Source organism: Stenella coeruleoalba (assembly GCF_951394435.1).
Source record: "Stenella coeruleoalba genome assembly, chromosome: 3".
Taxonomy (NCBI): Eukaryota; Metazoa; Chordata; class Mammalia; order Artiodactyla; family Delphinidae; genus Stenella; species Stenella coeruleoalba.
The window spans coordinates 93,275,915-93,303,147 of record NC_137148.1 but is presented as its reverse complement, the minus strand read 5'-3'; the positions used below and the strand labels follow the sequence as shown (position 1 = coordinate 93,303,147).

Below are 27,233 nucleotides of genomic sequence, written 5' to 3'. Positions count from 1 at the left end.
CAAATGTTTCTGATGGAAGTCTCCTATGCAATTTGTAGGTCTCCAAGTTTTGACAAGGATTATAAAGGCAGCCCTCTACTGAAAACTGATTAAATTAGAAAAGAAAATACATAATCATCAAGACATTGCTGTATGCAAGGTATCTTAAGAAAAGTTCTGTCACACTCATTTAAAAGAAGCACATTAGAGAACCCCAGATTTTCAAGAGTGAGTCTCTACATACCTCTAGTCTAAAATGCATTCTTTCTCCCACTTTCAAGGACACCATAAGACAAATTATGTTCTCAGGAAAAGAAACAAACTTACCTTTCACAAGCTCGGACAGTCCATGCAGCAATTATCCATAATGAGATACTAAAAACCAAGAGTACAGTTCCTGGGCATATAGTCATTAAAGTCTTCATAACAAAACGCGTATTGAAGTTTATCTTATTAAGTGCTCCAATGCTTCTAGAAGAGGCATCAGTGAAAAGTTTGCTGTGTAAAAGCATGACTCTGGCAATCAGATAGAGTCTTAAGAACATTGGTATAGATAAAATAATATCCACATCAGCAGTGGTGGTGGATGGGGCATAGGAGAAGGCAAGCCGGGCCGTCCATGTGAACGTATAATTCCCAGGTATGGGATGAATAGCACACACCAGTATTTCCAAGCAGATGAAGAAAATACGCTCATAAGTCATGGCTATTCTCCAGTCATCTGCTCCATTGTCCACCATGAACAACTGAAAAAATAAAGTAGAAAATCAGCTTCAGTATGGCATGAATGGTCCACAAGTGTTAGTGCAGATTTTTCAAATACATAACAGGTAGGTGACTTTTAGCAACCATGGCGAGCTCTAGGTCATAACTTCTAAATGCTAGCCCACGCACCGCAACGGAGAGTAGCCCCCGCTCGCCGCAACTAGAGAAAGCCCGCGTGCAGCAATGAAGACCCAATGCAGCCAAAAATAAATAAATAAATAAATTTAAAAATAATAAATAAATAAATGCTAGCCAGGTACACTATTTTAAGAAATTGGTATTGGCACAAAAGGAGAACTTTATTTTGTTAACAATTAAAATTACAAACTTGCTATACAGGAGCCGAAGATACTTTGGAGTCCATGCCCCTGGACAATCATGTTAGTGTCATCATTTTAAAATAAGGGGCTTGGGTCTGTCAGTAACGTACCTCCTCCTTAGATGAAGTCAGAAGGACTTTCCTTATAACAAGTTGCTCTCTTCTTTCAGGGTCTGGATCTAAACCTTGCACAATTCTAGCCATATTCTCAGTGAAATCTATTTACAGTGCCTCTGCAATCAGTTATACCCTATAATGCAACAATGCCTGAGTGTTCTTAAAGGAAATCTTATTCTTGGCTTCTGAGAGGAAATCACAAGGGACCATAGTCAAATGTGGCAAAAACATTTCTTCCAGCTTCCTCGCTCCTGCTCTATTTTTTATCTCTTTTCTTCTGCTCTCCCATAGCTTTCCCTTGGATTATTAATTTGTTTTCCATCTTTCTTTCTCTAATAAAGTTTCCTTTTTCCTATTTCTGTCATTCTTCACTCCACAATGAAAGAAAACGAAAAGAAAAGAAAAAAAAAAGGAGATAGATAGACGATAGATAGATAGACCAACCGACCATAAAAGGAACAGAAAAGAATGTTTCCTGTCTTTGCTGGTTGTTCAGTAAACAAGTCCCCCAGGCTCTAGTCCATAAACAACCAAAGGCATCTGGAAATGTGTGGTGACATTTCTGACTGCCGCAGTGACTTGTGAAGGCTACTGGCATTTAGAGCCAGGAAGCCAGCGGTGCCAAGCAGGCTGAGATTCTAAGAGTCCCACGCACAAAAAAGACCTGTCTGCCCAGAATGCCGACAGTGCTCCCCCACTGAGAAAGATGACATATTCTTTGCCTTTTGGTAAGTAGCCAACTTATGTAGAAAGCATGAGATGAAAGCAACCCAAGTGAGCACAGTGTGTTCTCAGGTAAGTGAGTTGCAAAGGAAGGTGGCTGAGCAGACCCCCAGGATGACTAGATTCTGTGATCTCTGCTCCTCTGGGGTCAAAAAAGAATCATTTTCCCACCACTTAAATGGTTACAAATTCCCATTCTAGGGTAATTATTCTGCAGGTCCTAGCTACTGCCCATGCTGTTATTCAAACACTGCCATCAGCGCTACTTTGCAAGGACAGGAATTTGAGGACAAAAATGATCACTTCTTTCTGGTACTTCAAAAAGTTAGAGAATAAGCAGAATCCCTTGTCAAAATTTTAACAAATTAAGTTATGGCAACATAATGGCTTTGGGTATGCCTTTATCATATCTTTTCATCTACGGACCTCAAAGTGTTTGATAAATAAATGCTAACAGACAGTACAAATTAGATTTTCCAGTGTCCAATAAAGAAACAGATCCTAAATAAAGCTGCCAAGCTGGCTATATAAATATTCCTGTTCAGTTCACCACTTTCAATACCACGTTGGCATAAAGGATTTCATTAATAAAGATATACAAAAGATTCTATAGAAAAAATGGTAGACATCTTCTAAACTCTATATCAGTAAGTATTTACTGGGTACTTTATAACTCTAAAGGAATGTGACCCCAAAATCTTTTAAGGTGTTTATGTCCAAAAGAATGTATCCCTCCAACTAGTTACTTTGAGAGGCTCTGTATATTCTACAGATGCTATCACTGCTCTCTTTGTAAATTGCTATCAGGGCCTAGTATAAGTCACGTAAGAAAAACAGTATTGTTATTTAAATCTACATTTCCATTTCTACCAAAAATGGTATTACCCAGTTTGTCTACTTTCTTCACCAAACATGGCTCTTAACGACTTGGCAAAAAATCAAATCCACCCCCAAAAGGAGTACCAAGCACGAAGACTCCGGCTGAGCACAATTCCAAGACAGGCTTTGCCCACACCATTCTGGGCAACAGCAGCTTAAGTGCAGAATGAGTACCTTCCCAGGTAAGTGGTAAAGAAATGTATAATTCTCATATATTACTTCCAGTCTCATACATTTCCAGGCCTGGCCCTCCTCCCATCACTTAGATAAGAGCACTTGTTCCTCTGACCTCAGGCTACTCTCTTTTTCCAGACCCCTTTGCATTGACCCTCTGCTCACTTCCCTAACTAGGCTGGCTCTCTCTATTCTTTACCATCACTTCAACCATTATGTCATCGGTATTCTCAGCAGCCTTCTCCTTTATATTCTGGTGGACCTGCCCTGGTAACTTTACATCTAAGACCTGCAGGTGGGCTGGGGTCACCACATGCCTGCGCCTTTAAACTCAACTGAACACTTAGCATCCCTGTGATCATGCCCCAGCTCCCTATAGCTTCTGCCCTGAAAAATCATCTTTCTCCTCTAGAGCCAATTTTGTTCCCCTGTCAGTACACTTTCCCCCAGTATCAGAAATACCTCTACTTTATACTTCAGCCACAAACTCAAGTACATCTCACCTTTTCTCCTTATTTCCCTTCTCTTTTGTTCCACCTATTTAAAGCAACGTTACACGAAAACCCAGTTCTCCTGCACTGACAGCCTAGTTCCTGTGCTTTCTCTCTCTCAGCAGAGTATACAAGCAAGTTCAAATCTGTACTGTTCATTCAAATCAAAGCAACACAAACAAACAAGGACTCCCACTGGCTCTATGTCTGCCCTAAGCGGTGTTCACTTTCTCACTTTTCTTTCATGCCTCAACACCCCCATGGGGCTTCTATCCTCATCACCCCACCAATATAGCTCTTGCTAAGGGTCACTCAAAATACCTTAATTATGAGATCTGGTCCTTCCATCTTAATTTTTATCTCACTTGATCTGATATAAATCACTCCTTCCTTCCTAAAAAAGATCTTTGCTCTTGGCTTATGTGACATATTGCTTTGTTCATCTGCTGCCATGCTGAAGAATCCATCTCCGTTTCCTTAAAAAGCACCTTCCTCCTCCCCATTCAAGTGCCCCTGCTCTACTGAGGTCCATCTCTGACTCTTCTTTCTGTACTTTCCTAGGTGATCCCTTCCCTGCCTTTTATCTCCACCACCAGATTCCTCCTACTGGAAGCCATCCTCCATCCTCCAATGACCTTCTGAAAATGTAAATTATATAATCTTGCCGTCAAGATTAAAACCATTCCAAGCCCCCCATTCGGCAATCTGGTTTTGCCTATCTATTCAATCTCATTGCCCATTACTCTTCTTACATTTTCCTCTGGTTGCAGATTTCAAAACATACTACCTTAATTGTGCCTCTATGTCCTTGTACATTGTCTTAAGGACTGGAAAGTCTTTCCACCTAGCAAATTCTTATTCCTTTAAGACCAATTCCACAGCCTCCTCCTTTGGGACACTGTCCAGGCCCCAGACAAATCTGCAAAACTCCTCCCTTTGTTACACCATGATCCCTGTATGTGCCTCTTATTGATGCTGCCACAGAGGACAATAGGATTTTTTTGTCAGACTGTCACCCCTACTTGTCTGTGAGGCTCCTTGAGGACATGATCCACATCTACCTAGTAGAGAATAATAAACACCTGGAAAATGAACTACCTTGATATTTCTCAGTTAATATTGATTAATCACTGGACAGGTCCTAACACTGATGATACATGCTCATGGGAGATGAGAATACTAATGCAGAACATAAGTGAAATAAATCTATGACATTTTCCAAATTGATACAGAACACATCCTATTAAATGTTCAGGCATTGCAGCAGCATAATTGTGCAATTCCATAACAAGTTCAGTAACATCCCCAGAGAAAATTTCTATCATGTAGTTGCTTTCTACTATCAGGGGTTTAATCAACACCTAAAACGATTTTAATTCTTGGTTTTATCACAGCACATACTTCAATGCCAAAGTTAAGAAAGAAATATTTCCTCTACTCTTCACATAATCCCCACCCTTAATGGCTGCTTACTCCTTTAGTTTATTCATTTATTTACTAAATATCCAGTGTACTGAATACTCACTATGTGCCAGGCACTGTGCTACGTACTAGCCACCCAGTAGGATTTAGAGCAGAGAGTCTGCCCCATGGAACTAACTTTCACCAGGAAAGAAAGACAAAATCAAAAAAGCAGACCTAAAGCAATTTAATGAAGTAATTATGCCTGTGGACACTGTGATGAAGGAAACAAATAAGAGATGAAATAAAGAACAATAAATTGGTGGTGACAGCAGATGTGGTCACCAGGGAAGACATTTTGAGAAGTACCATTTAAGGCAACACCTGGACAAAGAGAAAAGCCAGTCATATAAACTGCCAGGAGAAGAACATTCTAGGCAGAGGAAATAGCACATGTAAAGGCCATGGGCTATAAAAGCTTAGCATGCTTAAAGAAATGAAAGAACATCAGAGTGGCTGAAAGTTAACGATCAAGGGGAAGAGTGAAAGGAGATGAGCTTGAAGAGCCAAAGATGGACCAGACATGCAGGACCTTGTTGGCCATAGTGTCAAGACTGGATTTCAGTCCAAGTGCAGTGGGAATCCACTGAAAGGTATTAAGCAGAGGAATGACACGATGTGATTTACAGATAAAAGGGCTGATCCTACTGCTGTGGGAAAACCAGAGTTTACAAGGGAGGATACTAGTTAGGAAGTTCTATTGCATCTGATTAGTTGTAGTTAGCATCCCCCTGACCTAGACCAGGGTGAGTAGGGGTTGCCATGGAAATGCATATAGTGGGTGTACTAGAAATATAGTTTGGAGATCTTGCTAGAATTTGTCGATGGGCTGAATGTGGGAGTGATTAAAAAAAAAAAGAATCATAGACAACTGAGTTTCTACTCTGTCAAACACAGTGGATGTCTGTGCCACTTCCTGAATATAATGGGTCGGATGCAAGGAGTGGGGAGGTTCCATTTTGGCCACTGTCATCTGAGTACAGATGCCAAGTAGGCAGCAGGATATGCAAGTCACTCAGAGGAGAAGTCTGGACTATTGAAATAAATTTGGAAGGTGTCAATATTTAGGTAGTTTTATGAGATCAAAAGAAAAATTAGAGAAAATGAAGAGGACAGGACACAAGGCCAAGTCCTGAGGAATCCCAAATGTGGAGAGCAGCTGGAAGGTCAAGCCCTTCTGTGAAGCAGGAAGAAAAGAAAGTGTTATTTTTGGAGTCAAGGGTGAGGGCTGTCAATTATTAACTGTAAAATATTTACCAAATTCAGAGCTATGTTAATGTACTTAATATTCTATACAGAAAATGAAAACACTCTAAACATCACAGTTTTTCATCATCTGATTCCATGTCGAGTTAAAATCCAACTGTAAAAATACTCCCATTACATTCCATATGATCCATATTTTATATATATATATATATATATGTATATGATCTCTTTTAGGCTAACTTGTGGGGGAGTTAAAGTCATCAAAATGACACATGAAACCATCTCTATATTCATTTATCATTTTGATGTTGATAAAAGAAGAAAGATTTTAGGGCAAAAGCATGACAGTTTCATCTACTTTAATTCTAGAGCTGTGGTTAATGGTCTTTGCCAAAGTAAAGTAACTTGTAGGCACAACAGAATATGCCCTACGAATATATCCCACCACAAGCTTGAACTTTCCAGTGCAACTGCTTTATAGTTGCTCAGATACTCCAAAAATAATCTACTTCAAGCTCATTGTCCAAGGTGAACTGGCAGTGAGAGTCATCAGCAGGAAGAAGGTGGGAGAGGTCTGACATAGTGATCAGGTCACATGCTGGCATGGGAAACTGCTCAGTCAGCTCAGGAGAGCGAGGGGCTCAGCTGCAGAAGCCTCAGCTGCCTTTGACATATGATTTTCCTCTTCAATGAGGCTGAAAGCTCTATGGTCTGATCTGGGTCAGTGTCTTTCATATCCTGAGTTTCCTTTCTGGTAGAGAATTCACAGCAGTGCTCAGCAAAATAGTGGTGCTTGAAAATCATTCTGAATAAAATAAATTTAGGCATATATTTGTTAAGAAAGTAAGTATAGGTAGAATAGCCAAAAAAACTCTGAAAAGAAACAGTAATAGGGAGAAGCAGCTCTGATAGATTATTAGACAAATTAATGATTGAAACCATGTGGTACTGGCACATAAAATAACAGAGAGGCCAGTGGGACAGGAAAGAAAGTTCAAACTAGACCCAACACACTGGGGACTTCACAGGATTATAAAGGCAGACAATCAAATCAGTGGGGAAAACGCAGTTTATTAAAAAATGATTTGGGGACAACTAAACAGCCATCTAGAGAAACATAAAGTTGAAAGGATGCCTCATAGCAAATACATCAAGAAAAATTCCTGGCGGAGGAAAGATTTAGATGTAAAAATGAAGCTATTAACATATTAGAAGAAATCATGTGAGAATTATTTTGCAAGCTCACTAAAAGGAAGGCCTTTTCATTTATTTATTTATTTAAGGATAGTTGATTTACAATGTTGTGTTAGTTTCAGGAGTACAGCAAAGTGATTCAGTTATACATACATATGTATTTTCTTTTTCATATTCTTTTCTATTATGGTTAGGAAGGCCTTTTAACTCTGACAAAAACACCAGAGTCTTAAAAGAAAATACTGATACATTTTTGGATTGACTACACTAATCTTTTGCTTTCTGCACCTGGCCAAAACTGTAACAAAGAGAATAAAAAAGACAAACACCAAACCATGCAGAAACTCTTCACAACTGTTACCACAAAAAACTCATTTCCCCAACTGTATAAAATTTCTTATAAATCCTTAAGAAAGAGATGAGCAGCCTAACAGAAAAATAAACGAAGGATACAAACAGCAGGCCATGGAAAAGGAACTAAAAATAGTTCTTAAACCTATATTAAAAAAAGATGCTCAACTTCAATCATAAGAGGAAAATGTGATACCATGTTTTTGAGCCATCATATTAAACAATACCTAAAAGTTTTATAACACACTATATTAGTGAAGGTGTGGAGAAACAGGAAATCTCATACATTGTAGGTGGAAGTGTAAATCGGTATAAACCCTGGGAGGGCAATTTATCACATTATAAATGTACATACTCTTTGATCATGCAATTTCATTTCCTTAGATGAAATTTGTCCTGTTGACATATTTACCCATGTGAGAGCAAACATGTATGATCATTTGTTACAGCACTGATTGTATATTAGCAAAAGACTAGAAATAATCTCAATATCCACTAACAGGGAAGAGGGTTAAACAACTTAGAGATGTCTACAAAATGGAAGAGTATGCTGTTAAAAAAAAAGATGATAAAATTGTTATATACTATTTAAGAAAGTGGTCTACTTTTTTTTTTAACATCTTTATTGGAGTATAATTGCTTTACAATGGTGTGTTAGTTTCTGCTTTACAACAAAGGAAATCAGTTATACATATACATATGTTCCATATCACTTCCCTCTTGCAACTACCTCCCTCCCACCCTCCCTATCCCACCCCTCTAGGTGGTCACAAACCACCTAGCTGATCTCCCTATGCCATGCAGCTGCTTCCCACTAGCTATCCACCCTACATTTGGTAGTGTATACATGTCCATGCCACTCTCTCACTTCATCACAGCTTACCTTTCCCCCTCCCCATATCCTCAAGCCCATGCTCTAGTAGGTCTGTGTCTTTATTCCCGTCCTACCCCTAGGCTCTTCATGACATTTTTTTTTCTTAGATTCCATATATATGTGTTAGCATACGGTATTTGTTTTCCTACTTCTGACTTACTTCACTCTGTATGACAGAGTCCAGGTCCATCCACCTCACTACAAATAACTCAATTACATTTCTTTTTAACGTTGAGCAATATTCCATTGTATATATGTGCCACACCTTCTTTATCCACATCTTCTTTATCCATTCATCTGTTGATGGACACTTAGGTTGCTTCCACGTCCTAGCTATTGTAAATAGAGCTGCAATGAACAACTTGGTACATGACTCTTTTTGAATATGGTTTTCTCAGGGTATATGCCCAGTAGTGGGATTGCTGGGTCATATGGTAGTTCTATTTGTAGATTTTTAAGGAACCTCCATACTGTTGTCCATAGTGGCTGTATCAATTTACATTCCCACCAACAGTGCAAGAGGGTTCCCTTTTCTCCACACCCTCTCCAGCATTTATTGTTTCTAGATTTTTTCATGATGGCCATTCTGACCAGTGTGAGATGATATCTCACTGTAGTTTTGATTTGCATTTCTATAATGATTAATGATGTTGAGCATTCTTTCATGTGTTTGTTGGCAATCTATATATCTTCTTTGGAGAAATGTTTATTTAGGTCTTCTGCCCATTCTTGGATTGGGTTGTTTGGATTTTTGTTATTGAGCTGCATGAGCTGCTTGTAAATTTTGGAGATTAATCCTTTGTCAGTTGCTTCATTTGAAAATATTTTCTCCCATTCTGAGGGTTGTCTTTTGGTCTTCTTTATGGCTTCCTTTGCTGTGCAAAAGCTTTTAAATTTCATTATGTCCCATTTGATTATTTCTGTTTTTACTTCCATTGCTCTAGGAGGTGGGTCAAAAAGGATCTTGCTGTGATTTATGTCATAGAGTGTTCTGCCTATGTTTTCCTCCAAGAGTTTGATAGTGTCTGGCTTTACATTTAGGTCTTTAATCCATTTTGAGTTTATTTTTGTGTATGGTGTTAGGGAGTGTTCTAATTTCATATGTACCTCTCCAGTTTTCCCAGCACTACTTATTGAAGAGGCTGTCTTTTCACTACTGTATATTCTTCCTCCTTATCAAAGATAAGGTGACCGTATGTGTGTGGGTTTAACTCTGGGCTTTCTATCCTGTTCCATTGATCTACATTTCTGTTTTTGTGCCAGGATCATACTGTCTTGATTAATGTAGCTTTGTAGTGTAGTCTGAAGTCAGGGAGCCTGATTCCTCCAGCTCCATTTTTCGTTCTCAAGATTGCTTTGGCTATTCGGGGTCTTTTGTGTTTCCATACAAATTGTGAAATTTTTTGTTCTAGTTCTGTAAAAAGTGCCAGTGGTAGTTTGATAGGGATTGCATTGAATCTGTAGATTGCTTTGGGTAGTAGAGTCATTTTCACAATGTTGATTATTCCAATCCAGGAACATGGTATATCTCTCCATCTATTTGTATCATCTTTAATTTCTTTCATCAGTGTCTTATAATTTTCTGCAAACAGGTCTTTTGTCACCTTAGGTAGGTTTATTCCTAGATATTTTATTCTTTTTGTTGCAGTGGTAAATGGGAGTATTTTCTTCATTTCACGTTCAGATTTTTCATCATTAGTGTTTAAGGATGCCAGAGATTTCTGTGCATTAATTTTGTATCCTGCTACTTTACCAAATTTATTGATTAGCTCTAGTAGTTTTCTGGTAGCATCTTTAGGATTCTCTTTATATAGTATCATGTCATCTGCAAACAGTGACAGCTTTACTTCTTCTTTTCCGATTTGGATTCCTTTTATTTCTTTTTCTTCTCTGACTGCTGTGGTTACAACTTCCAAAACACTGTTGAGTAATAGTGGTGAGAGTGGGCAACCTTGTCTTGTTCCTGATCTTAGTGGAAATGGTTTCAGTTTTTCACCATTGAGGACGATGTTGGCTGTGGGTTTGTCATATATGGCCTTTATTATGTTGAGGAAAATTCCCACTATGCCTACTTTCTGCAGGGTTTTTATCATAAATGGGTGTTGAATTTTGTCGAAAGCTTTCTCTGCATCTATTGAGATGATCATATGGTTTTTCTCCTTCAGTTTGTTAATATGGTATATCATGTTGATTGATTTGTGTATATTGACGAACCCTTGCATTCCTGGAATAAACCCCACTTGATCATGGTGTATGATCCTTTTAATGTGCTGTTGGATTCTGTTTGCTAGTATTTTGTTGAGGATTTTTGCATCTATGTTCATCAGTGATATTGACCTGTAGTTTTCTTTCTCTGTGACATCCTTGTCTGGTTTTGGTTTCAGGATGATGGTGGCCTCATAGAATGGGTTTGGGAGTGTTCCTCCCTCTGCTATATTTTGGACGAGTTTGAGAAGGATAGGTGTTAGCTCTTCTCTAAATGTTTGATAGAATTCGCCTGTGAAGACATCAGGTCCTGGGCTTTTGTTTGTCGGAAGATTTTGAATCACAGTTTCAATTTCAGTGCTTGTGATTGGTCTGTTCATATTTTCTATTTCTTCCTGGTTCAGTCTTGGCAGATTGTGCATTTCTAAGAAGTTTTCCATTTCTTCCAGGTTGTCCATTTTATTGACATAGTGTTGCTTGTAGTAATCTCTCATGATCTTTTTCATGTCTGCAGTGTCAGTTGTTACTTCTCCTTTTTCATTTCTAATTCTATTGATTTGAGTCTTCTCCCTTTTTTTCTTGATGAGTCTGGCTAATGGTTTATCAATTTTGTTTATCTTCTCAAAGAACCAGTTTTTAGTTTTATTGATCTTTGCTATCGTTTCCTTCATTTCTTTTTCATTTATCTCTAATGTGATCTTTATGATTTCTTTTCTTCTGCTAAATTTGGCGGGTTTTTTGTTCTTCTTTCTGTAATTGCTCTAGGTGCAAGGTTAGGTTGTTTTTTTGAAATGTTTCTTGTTTCTTAAGGTAGGATTGTATTGCTATAAACTTCCCTCTTGGAACTGCGTTTGCTGCATCCCACAGGTTTTGGGTCATCGTGTCTCCATTGTCATTACATAATGATCAAGGGATCGATCCAAGAAGAAGATATAACAATTGTAAATATTTATGCACCCAACATAGGAGCACCTCAATACATAAGGCAAATACTAACAGCCATAAAAGGAGAAATCGACAGTAACACAATCATAGTAGGGGACTTTAACACCCCACTTTCACCAATAGATAGATCATCCAAAATGAAAATAAATAAGGAAACACAAGCTTTAAATGATACATTAAACAAGATGGACTTAATTGATATTTATAGGCCTTTCCATCCAAAAACAACAGAATACACATTATTCTCAAGTGCTCATGGAACATTCTCCAGGATAGATCATATCTTTGGTTCCAAATCAAGCCTTGGTAAATTTAAGAAAATTGAAATCATATCAAGTATCTTTTCCCACCACAACACTATGAGACTAGATATCAATTACAGGAAAAGATCTGTAAAAAATACAAGCACATGGAGGCTAAACAATATACTACTTAATAACGAAGTGATCACTGAAGAAATCAAAGAGGAAATCAAAAAATACCTAGAAACAAATGACAATGGAGACACGATGACCCAAAACCTATGGGATGCAGCAAAAGCAGGTCTACTTTCTTAAAGTCACTCAGTTTAACAAACAAACAAAAAAGGCATTCTATATGCTACTAATTGTATAGCTTTGTTAAGGGAAGAACATATAGTCATCTTTGTATGTGCATAAAATATCTTTGACAGAATATTCTAGAACTTAATGAGAAGTGTTGCTTAAGGGAGGTAAACTGAGTGGCTGGGGATGAGAGATGGAAGGGAGACTTTTAATTATTTTACTTTTTTGTTTACTTTTAATTATTTTTAATACTCATTTTAGAACAATGTGAATAAATAAATGTAAGTTAATTAATAACAAAAATAAGGGAAAATGATTGTTAAAGAAGAGAGGAAGGGAAAATGAGGATGACTGAGGTCATGAGACATTCAAATGCACCCTAACAAATAGTTTACATGTGCAAACCTACTAAACTAAAGAACAGTAACTGACATTCAAAACAGCAATCTACAGAACCAAATACACCGAATACAGTTTTTATCTAAAATATTCTGCTTACCAAGGCAAGACCCTGAACCATTACTTCACACAACTGTTTTCAACAGGATGAACAAAGATAAGATTTCTTGGTTAACCTTTAAACCAAATATTCAATAAAACCGAGCTCTCTTTTCCATTCAGTTACTGAATGCTTCTATTTGTAAGGTTCTATGAATACCAAGATTAAAAAGCCTCTTGGAGTTTGATGAGGAAGTGAAATATAAATGAATGACTACAGTGCTAGTGGAAATTGCCAGAACAAAGGTGTGAAGAAGATACTGAGAAAATACAGAGGAGGCTCCATCATAGACTAGTACACAGTACCCACCCCTCCCTTCCACTGCCATTGCCTGGACTCTTCATATAACTCAGGACTATGAACTTCCAAGTTGAGTTCTAGGATATCTGACGGATAATGGCCCAAAAGAAAACACACAAAATGTATTCATCCAAAAAAGAAGCTCCTTCCTCAGGAAACAGCTTTTGGATGAAATAGAGTGAAAAGCCACTAGAGAGGCAAGACAAATAATGAGGATTTCTTCATTAAGGCATTGCCAAGACTAAGTCAACACAGAATTCAGACCACAACTGCCTTCCACAGAGTAGGTCAAAGGACAAACAGGGGAAGAGAGAAGATGTCCATGGTTTCACTGAGCTTTCCTACAAGGCTCTCAGCCCAGGACTATGGGAGGAAAAAACAGAAAAGCTATGTCCAGAATGCACATTCAATGTTCATTCCTGAGCCAACTGGGAAGAAACAAGCAATGCTGATGTCTGTCATTCCCTCATCACCCACCCTGTGGTCTTTCCTCACTTGTGGAGCCTCTTGTTCATTCCAGCAGCCCTGTGCGCTCATGATGCCCTGAGAGTTTTCCGCATCCAAGGAGGAGGATTTCAAAACTAATACAGTAAAATATTAATCACTGAATTGCTAACTCCTTCCTGGGTGAAGAGTGTAAAGAACTTGCCCGGAATGCAGGAAACCAAGGCTCAGATTCCAGAGAGTCTAACTGGTTATATGACTTTGGAAAGTCATCCAAACTTCATGGACTTATTTCCATGACCGGTAAAATGGAGATAATGTTATTAGCCATCTCTGAAAGTGTTATAATGATGAAATGAACACACAGCATACATTGTGGCCAACATTGTTCCCTGGATAAGCCAGTGCCATTCCCCTCCCTCTTCTCTCTTGCCCATCTCCATTCTAGAAATATCCACTTTCCCAGACTCTTTTCAGGTATGTGTAGCTATGAGATGTAGTTCTGACCAGAGGTTATAAGCCAAAGGTTGCTGGAGGACTTACTAGAATGTCTTTGCTTTTTTGGATAAAAATGACATCTGGCTGGCAAAGCACTCTTTGTTCCCTTCCTCTGTCCCTAAATAGAGGTGATACCTGGGTCTGCAGCAGCTATCTTGTGACAATAAGAAAAAGGCCAAAAGGATCATGGTTATCGCAGCCCTGATATCTTAAGCCACAGAGCCAGCAACCATGTACCCTATTTGTTTAAGCCACTGTTAGCTGGGTTTTCTGTTATTTGAGCAGCTAAAAGTATGCTACATTTAATTTAATATACATTAAAGTGCTATGTAAAGGTCTATAAAAATAAAGAATAATCATTAAGTTAAACACTTAATAGAGAGAGCAGCCAATAATTCAAAAGGGATGCATCTCAAATACTGGAATTTAAGGCACAATAATTATTGAGTGGTAGCGTTATTTCTGGGTGGGAGGCTTTTGTTCATGCCTTTTAAATATCAACCAACTGCTCAGAATATCATATAGTGTGACTCATAGGAAATACACACACACGTTTTGGAGCCAGAAAAGCTTGGATTTAATTTCTGACTTGACCACTTACTAGCTAGTGATTTGGGGGCAAGATACTTAATCTCTCTAAACCTCAGCTTGCTCATCTACAAAAAAAAAATTAAGATAAAATCAACCTTGTATGATTATTATGAGGCAATCACCCACTCTGCAGACCCCAGTAAAAATGACCCCATGAATAAGTAATAATATTCCACAGATCCTCAATTGGGGAAAGAACATGAATTAAATATTAACTTGTGATATGAAAATGAGAAAGTCATGGAAGAGGAGGAAGGGAAGTTCATAAGGAAAGACAGATTAGAGTAAAGTCATTATTGAGAGGAGCTCTAGAAACTTCAATTGTACCTATTTTGAAAGAATTCTTATCCAGCTACAAGTTTCTGAAATTATCCTCTTCTGTCTTAGACTAGGGCTTTGTCTACAAACCAACATCCTAGACTTGTCCAGCGGGGTCCAGTGATATAAGGTTATCATAAACCCATGCCCTACTGCTCTTAAAACTTGTTTAAAATCTTAACCCCCTTTCACGTGGCTTCTCACAAATGGGCCCACATCTTCTACGGGCCACTCAGGCATTTTACACATGCTCATGTATTATTGGGTAATTATAGTCACAGTGTCTTGAAATTCATGCAAATTGTGTCTAAAATTATTTTTGAACTTCCATAAAGATAGAATAATTATTTTTCCCCTTTTGGTTCTCTCAGCCGAAGTGATATGACAGAAAGCACAAAGGTGTATTGCTTGGGAGGCTGTGCTCTAGAACCTGGCTAGACTCAGGCAGATCTAGGCTTCACTCTGACCTTCTACCACTGACTAGCTCTGACCTCAGAAAAACCACTTAAACTTTCTAAGCCTGAATTTCATCATCTGATAAGATCTAATTAGAGACTCTCTCTCATGGGGCTGAAGGACAACTGGATGAGACAGTGCTCAACAAATGTTAGTTTCTTTCATAATTCATTTCAGTACTGGGTGAACAGGTGGTCTCCAATGAATGTACTCTTACCTAACTGAAAGAAGAGTAAGAAGAGGTGGACACAGACACTGACATCACTGATTATAGTATTGGAAAGGAGGAAAATCAAGATTAGAGCAAACAAGAAACTGGAATAAAATTCCTCCACGGTCAATTTTTTACTAACGTTTCATTGGCATGCTTATGTTAACTGTCCATAAATTTTTGTAAGCATCCTGAAATCATTTTGGGAGTTGATAGGGGACAAACCACAAGTAAAATAAAACAACTGTGTTATGTCCTAAAGCCAGGAAATAATTGAATATGAGTGAATCAGTTGATTCTAAAAATTTAATCTGAAATAAAACCTGTATATTTTCACTTGAAGCATTACAGCAATTAATTGCTACATGGCTAAAATGTAGCATCATCACCTTAGTTATTTCAAGCACTTAAAAAACTAGCTAAAAGCCCATTCACATGTATTAGCCCATTAGCCCTTATAACAGTCCAATTAAAGCACAAGCAATTGAAAGGATTTGGTCATAGTCACATGGTGAGTTACTGAAAAGCCTGGAGTTAAAGTTCAGGTCCTCCAGAATCCACATTATTTGATGGGGGCATCAGGCTGAACTGAAAAGTTAGATGCAAATCAAACATTTATAAAGCAAACGCTTACCCACTAATTTACATTATGATTTTGAAAGTGTCACATCTTTACTCCCTGATGATCTTAGGTGACAGTAGCTCCTCAGACCCCCTGCTTCACTGGCAGAAGCAAATACTTAAATAAATTTGCACATTACATTCAATGCCCTGTGGTAACAGAAATAGACTGCTTCCTTGTTTAGCTTTTCTCCAAGTTAGATATTCTTCATCCAGAATACTTATTAAAAACTTTGGTTGTAACTTTGGTTGTATAGAACCTCAAATTACACACAGTACTTGAGATGAAACTTAAAAGTTGTTTTCAAGTGTACTTAACGTACCACATGTTAATTAGTTCCTGGCACTGCTTTAACCTGTACGTGTATTAATTCACCTTAAATACATACCCTAAAAGGGTAGATAAAATTTTCATCTCTCTCTTAGGAATGAGGGAACTGAGGGGCTAGGGAGCAAGCCAGGGTTATATGGTGCTGAGGTATGGGTCTGAGATATGAACCCAAGCACTCCCGCTTCAGAATTTGTGTCCATAATAAGTCTACTGCTGCGCATCGTATAATTACCCAGTTATAAAACAATTTTTAGGAAGAAAACAGAGACAATGCTAGCAACAATATCAAACAAACCCGTGTATTATTGACAAGGTTGGTTATCTAGGGCACTAACATTCAACTAAGGTGAAACAAAGAATATACAATAAGGAAGGAAACAGCAGATTGAAGGAAGAGAATTATTATATTTAGTAAATCAGTTGTAGCAAGAAGTCCTGGCAGAGAGGAAAGATATACACAACACACAACACACACACACACACACACACACACACGAAGCAGACACAAGGTCTTAAAAGACCCCACAGTCTTAACTCATTTAATGAAAGACCAAACAATCTTGTACAGCTCAATCACCCAAAGGACATCATGGCATTACGACGCACACAATCTCACATTCCAGATAACCGTGCTTCCTTGAACAAAGGCTCTCTGAGATTTAATTGATGCTCTCTTGAAAGGCAGGGGTATGTAGAATCATTATACCTCTGTCTAAATTTTAGAAAAATTTCTATCTAAACTGTTACAATAAAAGTTGGTATGGAATAAGGGATTATCATGTCCTTCAAAGTTCTAAAAGAAAAAAGAGTCAGCCTGTATACCTCTATACATAGGTAAAATCTCTTTCGGGGGAAAAAAGGTGAAAGACATTTCAGACATAAAGATGAAGAGCAGAATGGCTGCTAAAGGATATACTGCAAGCTCTGGAAACAGGACCCAGAAAGGAGTTGGAAGAGGGAAGCAACAGGTAAGCATGCTAGTAAATCTAAATAAAAAATTGGCTGTAAATAATTAGAGTCATCAACATTATCATAATGACTAATTTTGATGAGGTTGGAACAGCAATATATAAAAAAAAAATGGACACCAATGACATAGATGGAGGGAGGAAGGGAGATTAAATGAAGGCCTCCAAGGGACATTATATTGCATGAAAGGAGAGAAATTCTGATTGACTTCAGACACCATGAAATATATATATTTGCTACAAATTTAAGAAAAAATTAGAAAAAAAAAATTTTTTTAAATCCTCACGTCGCCCAACATAAGGAAAGAAAGGAGAAAGACAGAAGTCATGAAAAAACGTTATGAACTCAAAGTAAATGTCAGAAATTGGTACAAAAAAGAACAGTTGCTATAATTAATGTAGCTGAACGAGACTAGACATCCAAAATACAGTGCTGAGTGAAAAAAAGCAAGTGGTAAAATGATAGACACAGCATAGCATCTCTGTGAAATTTAAATAATTCCAACTACTATAGATTGTTTATAAATACACATATATTTAGTGCACACATCAAAGCATGGACTGGAAATATGTAGACACATTTCTGAATGGCATTTGCCTCTACGGAAGGAAGGGGGAAAAATGAGACTTGGAAGAAAATAAAGAATATTTTGAGTTTGGCTGTAATGTTCTGTTTCACCTATGATAAATACAATCTGAGGGGAAAAGAAACAAAAAACTTCTACTGCTGAAGGGCAAAACCTAGAGAGTCTCTGGGAAGAATCCCTTCTGAAATGTTGGGGAATCTTGGCTCAGAGTCTCCCTCGCAGTGCTGGGATGTGCGTCCTTTCTTCTTTCCTTTCTCATGTACAACAAAAGGCTCTGTTGGAGCTGAAACCAGTGGAGAAGCTGTGAAAGAAGAAAGTCACCAGCAAGATTCTACACGCTCGGCTGCTCAGAGTCCTGGCAACTGGGAACACATCCCAGCAGTGTAAGAAACAAGAGCCCCAAGTCTGAGTACAAACCACAAGTAAGAACCTTTTTTAGTTGTTGTTTATTTTTATTTTTCTAAGTTCAGCCCTCAAAGTTAGCTGCACAGAGCTTTATGAAACACGCTAAACCCAGTCTGATGACACTCAAGGTTAAGCAAAAAAGCTCTTAATTGTAGCTTAGTGTTGAATTCTCAAAACTTCCTTTTTAAAACATTCTACTTTACTCTTTCATGACTGTTGTTATATTAATAGTTACTTTCCGAGGGAGACGCAAGAGGGAAGAGATATGGGAACATATGTATATGTATAACTGATTCACTTTGTTATAAAGCAGAAACTAACACACCATTGTAAAGCAATTATACTCCAATAAAGATGTTAAAAAAAAAAAAGAGCTTAGCACCTAAAAAAAAAAAAAAAAGTTACTTTCCTGATTTGAAAACATAAGAAGGTAGACCTTAGGTGGCAAGTCTGTCACAACTAGCCATGCCTGTAATTAAGTCCGAATCATGGGGACTAGCTCTGAACAGTCAGTCACGGCTGGTACTGGTGATTTTTAATAAAGACTATACATTTGTATTCTTTGGATTCAAATCAGACAAATATTCTTGTTTAGTGCTCCTATAAAGATGAAATAACCAGAGGGGTCACAATGAAGTTGGTGTTCTCCAGAGTCCCTGTTAGGTCCATTTCACTCTAATGCTCTGGGGAATGACACATACTCAGGACTTATTACATGACTGCCAACTGGCCTAACATCATACTGCATCATAAAGGCAGGCTGTAGAAAATAAGTTAAAAATAAAAACCTACCTACTTCTTAAGGGAGGTTCTCTATCAAAAAGCAGAACCACCAACCTTGTAGATAAATCAGTGGTGGTAAATAGAGAGTGGAACCAATTCCTGACAAAATAAATCTGAGAGGCAGAAAGAAAATATTATCTGTTATTTTAGCCAACTAGTTCTTTGCCTTATACACAATATCAGCTGTCCCTCCTTATATTCCTTAGGCGGTTATTTTAGAGACAAAGAAATTAAGAATGAGAAAAACAATCTCGCTCAATCTTTCAGATGACAGGAATTTTACAGTTCCATAACTCTTCTGAACATATTAAATTCAAAACTTAAGGTTATTGCCAATAAGTGAAATTGAGGATACATGATTTTTAGATGTTCAGAGAATACACAAAAATCGGAGGAAACATAAAGAAAGAAAACGAGTTTACTGTATGTTTCTACACTCTAAAATTTGCAGAGATGAATGATGGGATAGTCTATTACAAATGAGACTTCAATCAAATTTAATGGAGCAAACATTTTGAGCCTATATGACATGCCAGCTGCTAGCAGAGACACAGAAATCAGTGACAGCCCATGACATCAAGGAACTCAAAACAATGCAGGGGAGAAAAATCTGTATAAATCAGCAGTTAAAATTTTGTTCAAAGGACTCCACTGCACTCAAGCATTGTGATCTTGGGCAAGTCTCTTTATTTCCCTATACTTCACTTTCCTCAATAAAATAATAATAGCTATTTCACTAAGTTATCATATGACTATAAGACAATGCAAGTATGGCCCTTGGCATTGTCCCTGGCACACAGAAAAGGCTGAACACATATTACCTGTGTGAGTCATCATGGTTTATGATAGTATTACGTAGTAGTAGGACCATGGAAAGATGCAATACAGAAGGACAACTAGGTCAGCCTATGAGGTCAGGAAAAGCTTGCCACAAGAGGGAACACTGAGCTGGGTCCAAAGGCAGATGGATGAAAGTAGTATGTTCCAGGCAAAAGGTGTACCACATGACACACAGAAGCACAGAAAGCTGAAAGAATAGCACAGCTTTGGCTCTCCAAACAGTTTGGGACGGTTCCACTGATGTGTGTGTTTGTATTTGTGTGTGTGTGTGCGTGTGTGTGTGTGTGTGTGTGTGTGTGTGTGTGTGTACAGAGGTGGGGGGGTGCTGTTAATGAATAATGGGGCTGAAGGGGTGGGAAAGATCAGATCGCGAAGAAACTTACAGGCCATGAGGATTTTGACTTTCCTTCCACAGTATTCGCTATTTGCATTGAAGGTGCTTCTCATGGTTGGTATCAGTTATATAAATCAAGATGAATATGTACTTGTACATTTCAAATCAGAAACAGTACAAGAAAAAAAATTTAAGGTTTTAATGACCAGGGTTTAACTTCTGTTCAGTGTTGCAAAGAAAGGGAGAAAGGGAGAGAGAAGATTAAAAAAGGGGGAGGGAAGGAAAGAAGAAAAGAAAAAAGAAGAGGAAGGAAGGAAATGAAGGAAGAAGAGGAAGGAAGGAAACAAAGGCAGGCAGGTAGGAGAGAGAACACCAATTGCCTGACAGTTGATTAAATCAGACTCCAATTTCCACAATAGCAAATGGGGCAACATATCTGCACACCTTGAATATTATGAGGTAGAGCATTTCACCACACCAAATCCATTCCACATTTATGAAAATAAACTTCCTAAGATAGTGAAAAATCTGTGCATGTAAAAAAAGCATAACTAAGATTCCCTAATGATTATTTTTGAAACTGAATAGCTTTTTTTTTTTTTTTTTTTTGGTGGTACACGGGCCTCTCACTGTTGTGGCCTCTCCCGTTGCAGAGCACAGGCTCTGAACGCGCAGGCTCAGCGGCCATGGCTCACGGGCCCAGATGCTCCGTGGCATGTGGGATCTTCCTGGACCGGGGCACGAACCCGTGTCCCCTGCATTAGCAGGCGGACTCTCAACAACTGCGCCACCAGGGAAGCCCCTGAATAGCTTCTTTACTCAGAGATTCATAATTTATTTGTACAGAGAAGTGAACATAAATTATACATTTAAAATAGTTGAGACGGGATGGCATGTACGTGTCACACAGGCCACCACTCACTTCCCCATCCCATACTCATGGCAGACATGATTAATCAATCCAGATCCTCACCAGTACAGCCCTTTTGTGGCCTCAAGAATCAATCTCAAAGCTGTCCTACAGTGACAATCAACTGATAGGACTTGATGTGTGAGAGGAAACTTATTGGCCACATGCAACTAGAATACATGTCTGCTTCCCAAGAAATCTTTCCCTGAACTACTGTGCCACTTGGTTTGGTTGAACATGGGGCTACACTTGGGAAATATGTCAAAGAAAAAGTTGTGAGACCTGAATTAGGGCATTAAGATGGGAATCCCAGAGTGGAGCACAGATAAGGCACAGACTCAGATATCATAAAATTTTATTACATTCATCAGTGTTCTTTCCCATCCTTTACTTCACTTTAATGAATAATTGAACACTGGCTTCTATCCCAACACTGTGGCTCTTTCTGAACAACCCCTAGAGACAGATGAAAAATACTAAATAAGACATATTTTCTAGAACGATTAATTATGGATAAAGATTGTTCTACCACAGTCTCCTTGTATCAACTATGGTGAAGTGAAAGTAACACAATGTAAAATTCAGAGGAAAAATCTCCCTTATCTACATTAAAGTAAACCAAATGTTTGAACATCATACGTTTTCAAGAAGTGGTTGCTTTATTTCATGGTTATAGCTGACACAGAAAATAGTATTTTTCTCATATATTTCAGATAAAATCACAACTAAAAGTAAGGGCCATACTGCAAAAAGAAAAGAAAAGAACTTTTGAAGTCCTAGATCTGAATTGCATTCTCAGCCTTGCTACTCACTAGCTGGATAAGAATTATAATCCAGATAAAATGAGACAATGTATATAAATATACTCAGCACAGTCTTTGTTCATAGTAGGTATGGAGCGCATATTGGTTATTCTGATACATACTAGCTATTTGACCTCTCCAAAGAATAGCTATTAAGCATGTAGTTAACAAACCCTGACCTCTGTTTTACATAGCTCAACAATTTCCACATTAATCATGGTCTTCTATTCCTACCCCATATCCACTCAAAAGGATTAAGTATTAAGACTTCCAATATCTCCCCTTTGCCTTGTCTTTCCTTCTAAGACCATATTCATCCTCAGGCAGTCAATCTTTTTGCATATTCCTTGAAGAATACTGCTTTCATCTCATCAGTAACTTAGCCATCATATTTAATTTTTGATATAATCATCAAATATCATATGAGTGCAAGAACAATAATAAAATACAGGGGCAAAACATACAGACTTTTGTAGGCTGGAAGCTCAAATTCAGAAACAGGAGATTTGGACTAAAATAAAAACCCTATCCAAACCCTTCCAATAACTGCATGAAACTCAACTAAATGGTTCTTCCACTAAAGGTCACAGATTGGTTATTACAGCTTAACACCTGGGCAATTTGGAAAACTCTTTTCTGAGATACTTATTTGTTCCTATTGACCTCAATGGCTACACTCAAGGAGGTTCACACATTCATGAAATGTTTATTCCAACCATTTTAAAGCCAGGGAACATGATATTAAACACAAACAGCCCAGAGAGAAGTTCTGAACATGAACAAGTCCAATCGCATGGGGTTAACAGAGTGAGCTGCTAATCCTGGGAGTGGCCGATTTCCAGGGATGGACATATGACCAGTAATGTGAGAGCAGATGCCAGCTGTCCTTTAGTTTTATGGCAGAAAGCTGAACCAATGGGCAAGGGGAACAAAAGTCTCTCATTAGACAAGAGAACTACTGACTCCTGAGAGGGAAAGAAATTCTCCCCTAGGTGACTTCTCTGTGTTAACTTTCTCTTTTTGTCTCTAACATCCAGAGAAAGAGGCATCTATGCAAGCACCTGAAAGCTTGCATAGAAAGCAGTCTCCTAATGTAATCCTATGGACACGGAGCACATAAATGCCAACACGAGAATAAACATAAGACGAGATTTACTATTTTCCCCAGAGGTAGCAATCATCGTGTGTAGATACCTATACATCGAACAATTATAACTTGAGTTCAGGCTGGCGAACATCCACTACAGACAACAATTTACTTAAGTTACTAAAGCTCCCAAGTGGCTGTATATCATAGAAGGATCAGAACTGACAGTTGACTTGGAGATGGTCACCTAGTAAGACTAACTGAAAAGCTGGAAAACGTGTTTTAACAGTCATGGAAGGCAAGGGTTGCAGATTATTAATAAAGGAAAACCAAAAGGAAACGTATACCCTGGGCTTCTAAGTTGCTTCCCACTGTGCAACCATTTTCCAAGCCTATTTCTGAACCATGATTAAAATATGGGAAAAGCTATATACATGAAAGGACGTTAACCTCATGGCCCACCTTTTAATAGGATGATAACCTGGCATTCTCTTGCAAGTACAGGTCTCCAGATCCAAGACCATGATCACATTATATCAGATTACAGAGAAATTGACACAATCAAAGGATAGGTACCACCACCTCCTACCATTGGCCAGCACTGGCCTGGCACTGTCAGGAGAAAACATGGATGGCAGAGGCAAGCTAGCCCCTGCCCCGCTCCTCCTCTGGTTTAGGTCCACAAGAGTTTCGGATGACAGCACACAATGGAGCAGCTTGGGGGCAAACAGCTGTGTAACTGCCCGTGAGAAGGTAAAGCATATCCACAGAAAACAACTCGAGGAGGCTTAAATCCTCAACTATACAGAATGGTAATCAATACAAACATAGCTCAGAAAAAGAAAAAAATTAAGTGTCTGAAATAATCAGACAAGGCTTCACAGAGGTGGTGGTGTTTGAGATAAACTGAAAAAGTCAGAGCATATTTCGTAAGGATCAAGAAGTAAAAGAGGACAAGCATAGCGGAAGACACCACCACCGTCTTGTAGGGAATGGAGGGAGACCCAAAGAGGAGGGTTCTGCCATCAAACAGAAGTACTGGAAGCTGACCTGTCACCTCTTAGAGCCTCGTGATTCACAACCCCCTCCTAAAAGGACCAGCGCTTCCTAAGCACAGCATTGTTGTGTCTGGATAGGTTCATTTTCACATTTCTTTCAGCCAAATGTACAAAACCTGTCTCTTTTGATAGAGTTATGAGGAATAGAAACAAATGCACTGCTACAACTTCACACAATGATATCTAACTACACTTGTGCTCATTTTGATATCTGGTTTTAATAATTTAAAGTCAAAATGAATTACAAATAGTGAAAGCTAAACTTCTTTTGTGATATAGAAATTATGGTGGGAAAATACAATAGATTAGAAAGAGCTTATGCTAAGATAAGACACATTAATTAAACTATTATTAGTATTAGATCGCCATACCATCTTTTCTAAGACTGGTTGGTTTACACACAAGGTCAATTATCCTTCAGTGAACTGAAAAGCAGTAGTGATGGCCATCCCCATTTCACGGATGACCCTACAGGGACAGATGAGATGACTACCCTAGCTCACTATCATAGGGATCTCAGCAAGACGTATGAACCCTAGATGCACCCACTGCAGGTCTGTTCACTGGGCTGCTCAGCCCTGGGAAGGAGAATCAGACACGACATCTGCCCTCAGGGAGCCAACAAGGTCTGAGCCAGAACCTGATAAATGCTGTTGTTATAATGACCCCCATGAATGGATCCTGAAGGTCATGCTGTGCCAGGCACTTCACAGTTCTCTCCCAGCCTGACTGCCTCTTCAAACTCCATGATGCCTTATCCCCAGTGACACATGAGAGACTGAGGATCACAGAGGTCACGATTAGTGATGGCAAGTACAATAAAGACAATAATAATGCCACAGTCTGTGTGATTACTATGCGTCCAGCTCTGGGCAAAGCACGTAATCTCAGCATAATCCTCTGCATAACCTCACGAGATAGGCTCTATTCTCTCCATTTTACAGATGAGAAACTGAAGCTCAGAGCTGTTGATAGGTTGTCAGAGGGAACTGGTAAAAGTTAGGGAAAACTGGGTTTGAATCAAGTTCCATTTGTCATCAGGGCTTTTATCACTGTGTTAAATAGTAGGGGCAGCCAGAAAAATAAGGAGGGAGGACAAGTCAAGGTGAGTGAGGGGCTGGGCAGGGAAGGCTTCCTGGCAGAGATGATTCTTGAATTGAATTTTCATGCACCAGCAGGATTCAGGAAAATAAACTGGAAAGGCATTTCAGGCACAGAGGCATGGAACAGTGTGATATCCTTCAGAACTGCAAGTGATCCAGTCTTGCTGGAGCAGAAGTGGTCTATTTGGGCAATAAAAACAGGGCTGAGTGGGGCTGACAGGCAGACAAGGGCCACGTCACGAGAACCGTGTTGTGAAGTATCTGCATTAAAGAATGTCCCCGCTGACAACAACAGAAAGCCATGCAAGGATTTTAGAACTGTTGTGACAGGATCAGGTTTATGTTTGGGACAGACATCCATGTAGCAGTGGGGGAATGGACCATCAGAAAGAAGCGGGGGGGTGGGAGGAGAGGCTACATTCATACACATTAAAAACAATAAGGGTAACAACCAAGGCAGAAATTCCCAAAAGGAGTTTCTTCTGACATGTTCCTCTGAGATGATTCTAGACTGTGTGTTGTTCACTTACAGTTTTAATTCATTATGTATTAGAACACATATGTAATTATACTATAACATAATTTCATAGATATTATTACTTAAGATGAGGCTAAAAGAAGGGAGCTGAAAGAAAAATATTAATATAGTATAAAAATAAGATAATACAAATATTAAAATATGAATAAATAATGTGTTATATATACTATATGTTATTTAAACATATTTATATAAATTATATATAACTATATATTATATATTTATATTATAATATATAATATATATACAATGTATATTATTGAACTATATTTATATATTATATTTTCTAATATATTAATTATATGTACGTTATATTCTATATTTTATTGTCATAATATAAGTATATATTATACACATATCAATATACAATATATGTAATTATATATGTACATGTAATTGTATATAATATATACCAGATAATATATAATACATACTATAAATAATATAAACATAAAATATTAATGATATGTAAACAAAGTAGAGATTGTAGGAGGATCTGGGAAAAGTTGAAGTTCAGGAAACACAAAACCTAGGCCCTTGAGAATGTTACCAGAAAGCAGAGGTAACTCAAAAGACACTATGGAGGAAATACTTGTAGGACCCGGTGACTCTACTGGGGGTGAGGAGTGGGGAGGGGAGAGGAGTGGAGGAAAGAGCAAGGGTCCTCAGTGGGGCCCTAGGTGGTTGGTAGCGCCTTCTGGAAGATAGCAAGCATGAGAGGGCAAGAGGGAGGACTGGGCGAACGGTAAGGGGGTAAGGGCGTGCAGGGCTTCCAAGGGGAGCTGTCCAGCAGGCAGCTGAGAATGGAGGTGATCCACATGAAATATATATAACTTTAATCACTGGGGAACAGAAATCCACAAATTAATAAATTATACATACAGCCACAATTCCAGACCTAAAGAAAAAAGCCAATATTCTATATGGCTTCCCCAATTAATTTGTGATTTTTTTTTTGATAAAACGTGGAGTTAAAACACTTTCTTCAAAATTTGAAACAAATGAGCCTCCTTTCCTGATTGAGGTCAGCAAACACCGACAGGGTCATAAGAATGTAAACCACACCCAGCCTAGCTTTTCAGAGACTAACTTACAAAGCACCAAGGATCACACAGGCCCAATGTCTCATCACTGGCCTCCACCAGAAAGGATTCTGAGTTCTGAGGCTCCCACTCAGACTCTCCATGAAAGTACTGATAGTTCCTACCACAGCCATTTTCCTCAGTTGTGATGATGTAACTCTAATTCCCACAGGCCATTCACCTCAATCCCAGAATGCAGATCCTACAGGTAGACTGAGGGCTTGTATCACAGCAC

At 38.5% G+C, this 27,233-nt stretch overlaps 1 protein-coding gene across 1 annotated transcript in view; it reads right to left on the bottom strand.

Moving 5' to 3' along the window:
- The window catches only part of KCNN2 (potassium calcium-activated channel subfamily N member 2), a 183,189-nt gene that overhangs the window by 137,649 nt on the left and 18,307 nt on the right, over window positions 1-27,233 (bottom strand). The window contains exon 3 of the mRNA XM_079916639.1: window positions 307-725. Coding sequence (XP_079772765.1) covers window positions 307-725 — 419 coding nt within the window. The remainder of the gene's footprint in view (window positions 1-306; window positions 726-27,233) is intronic.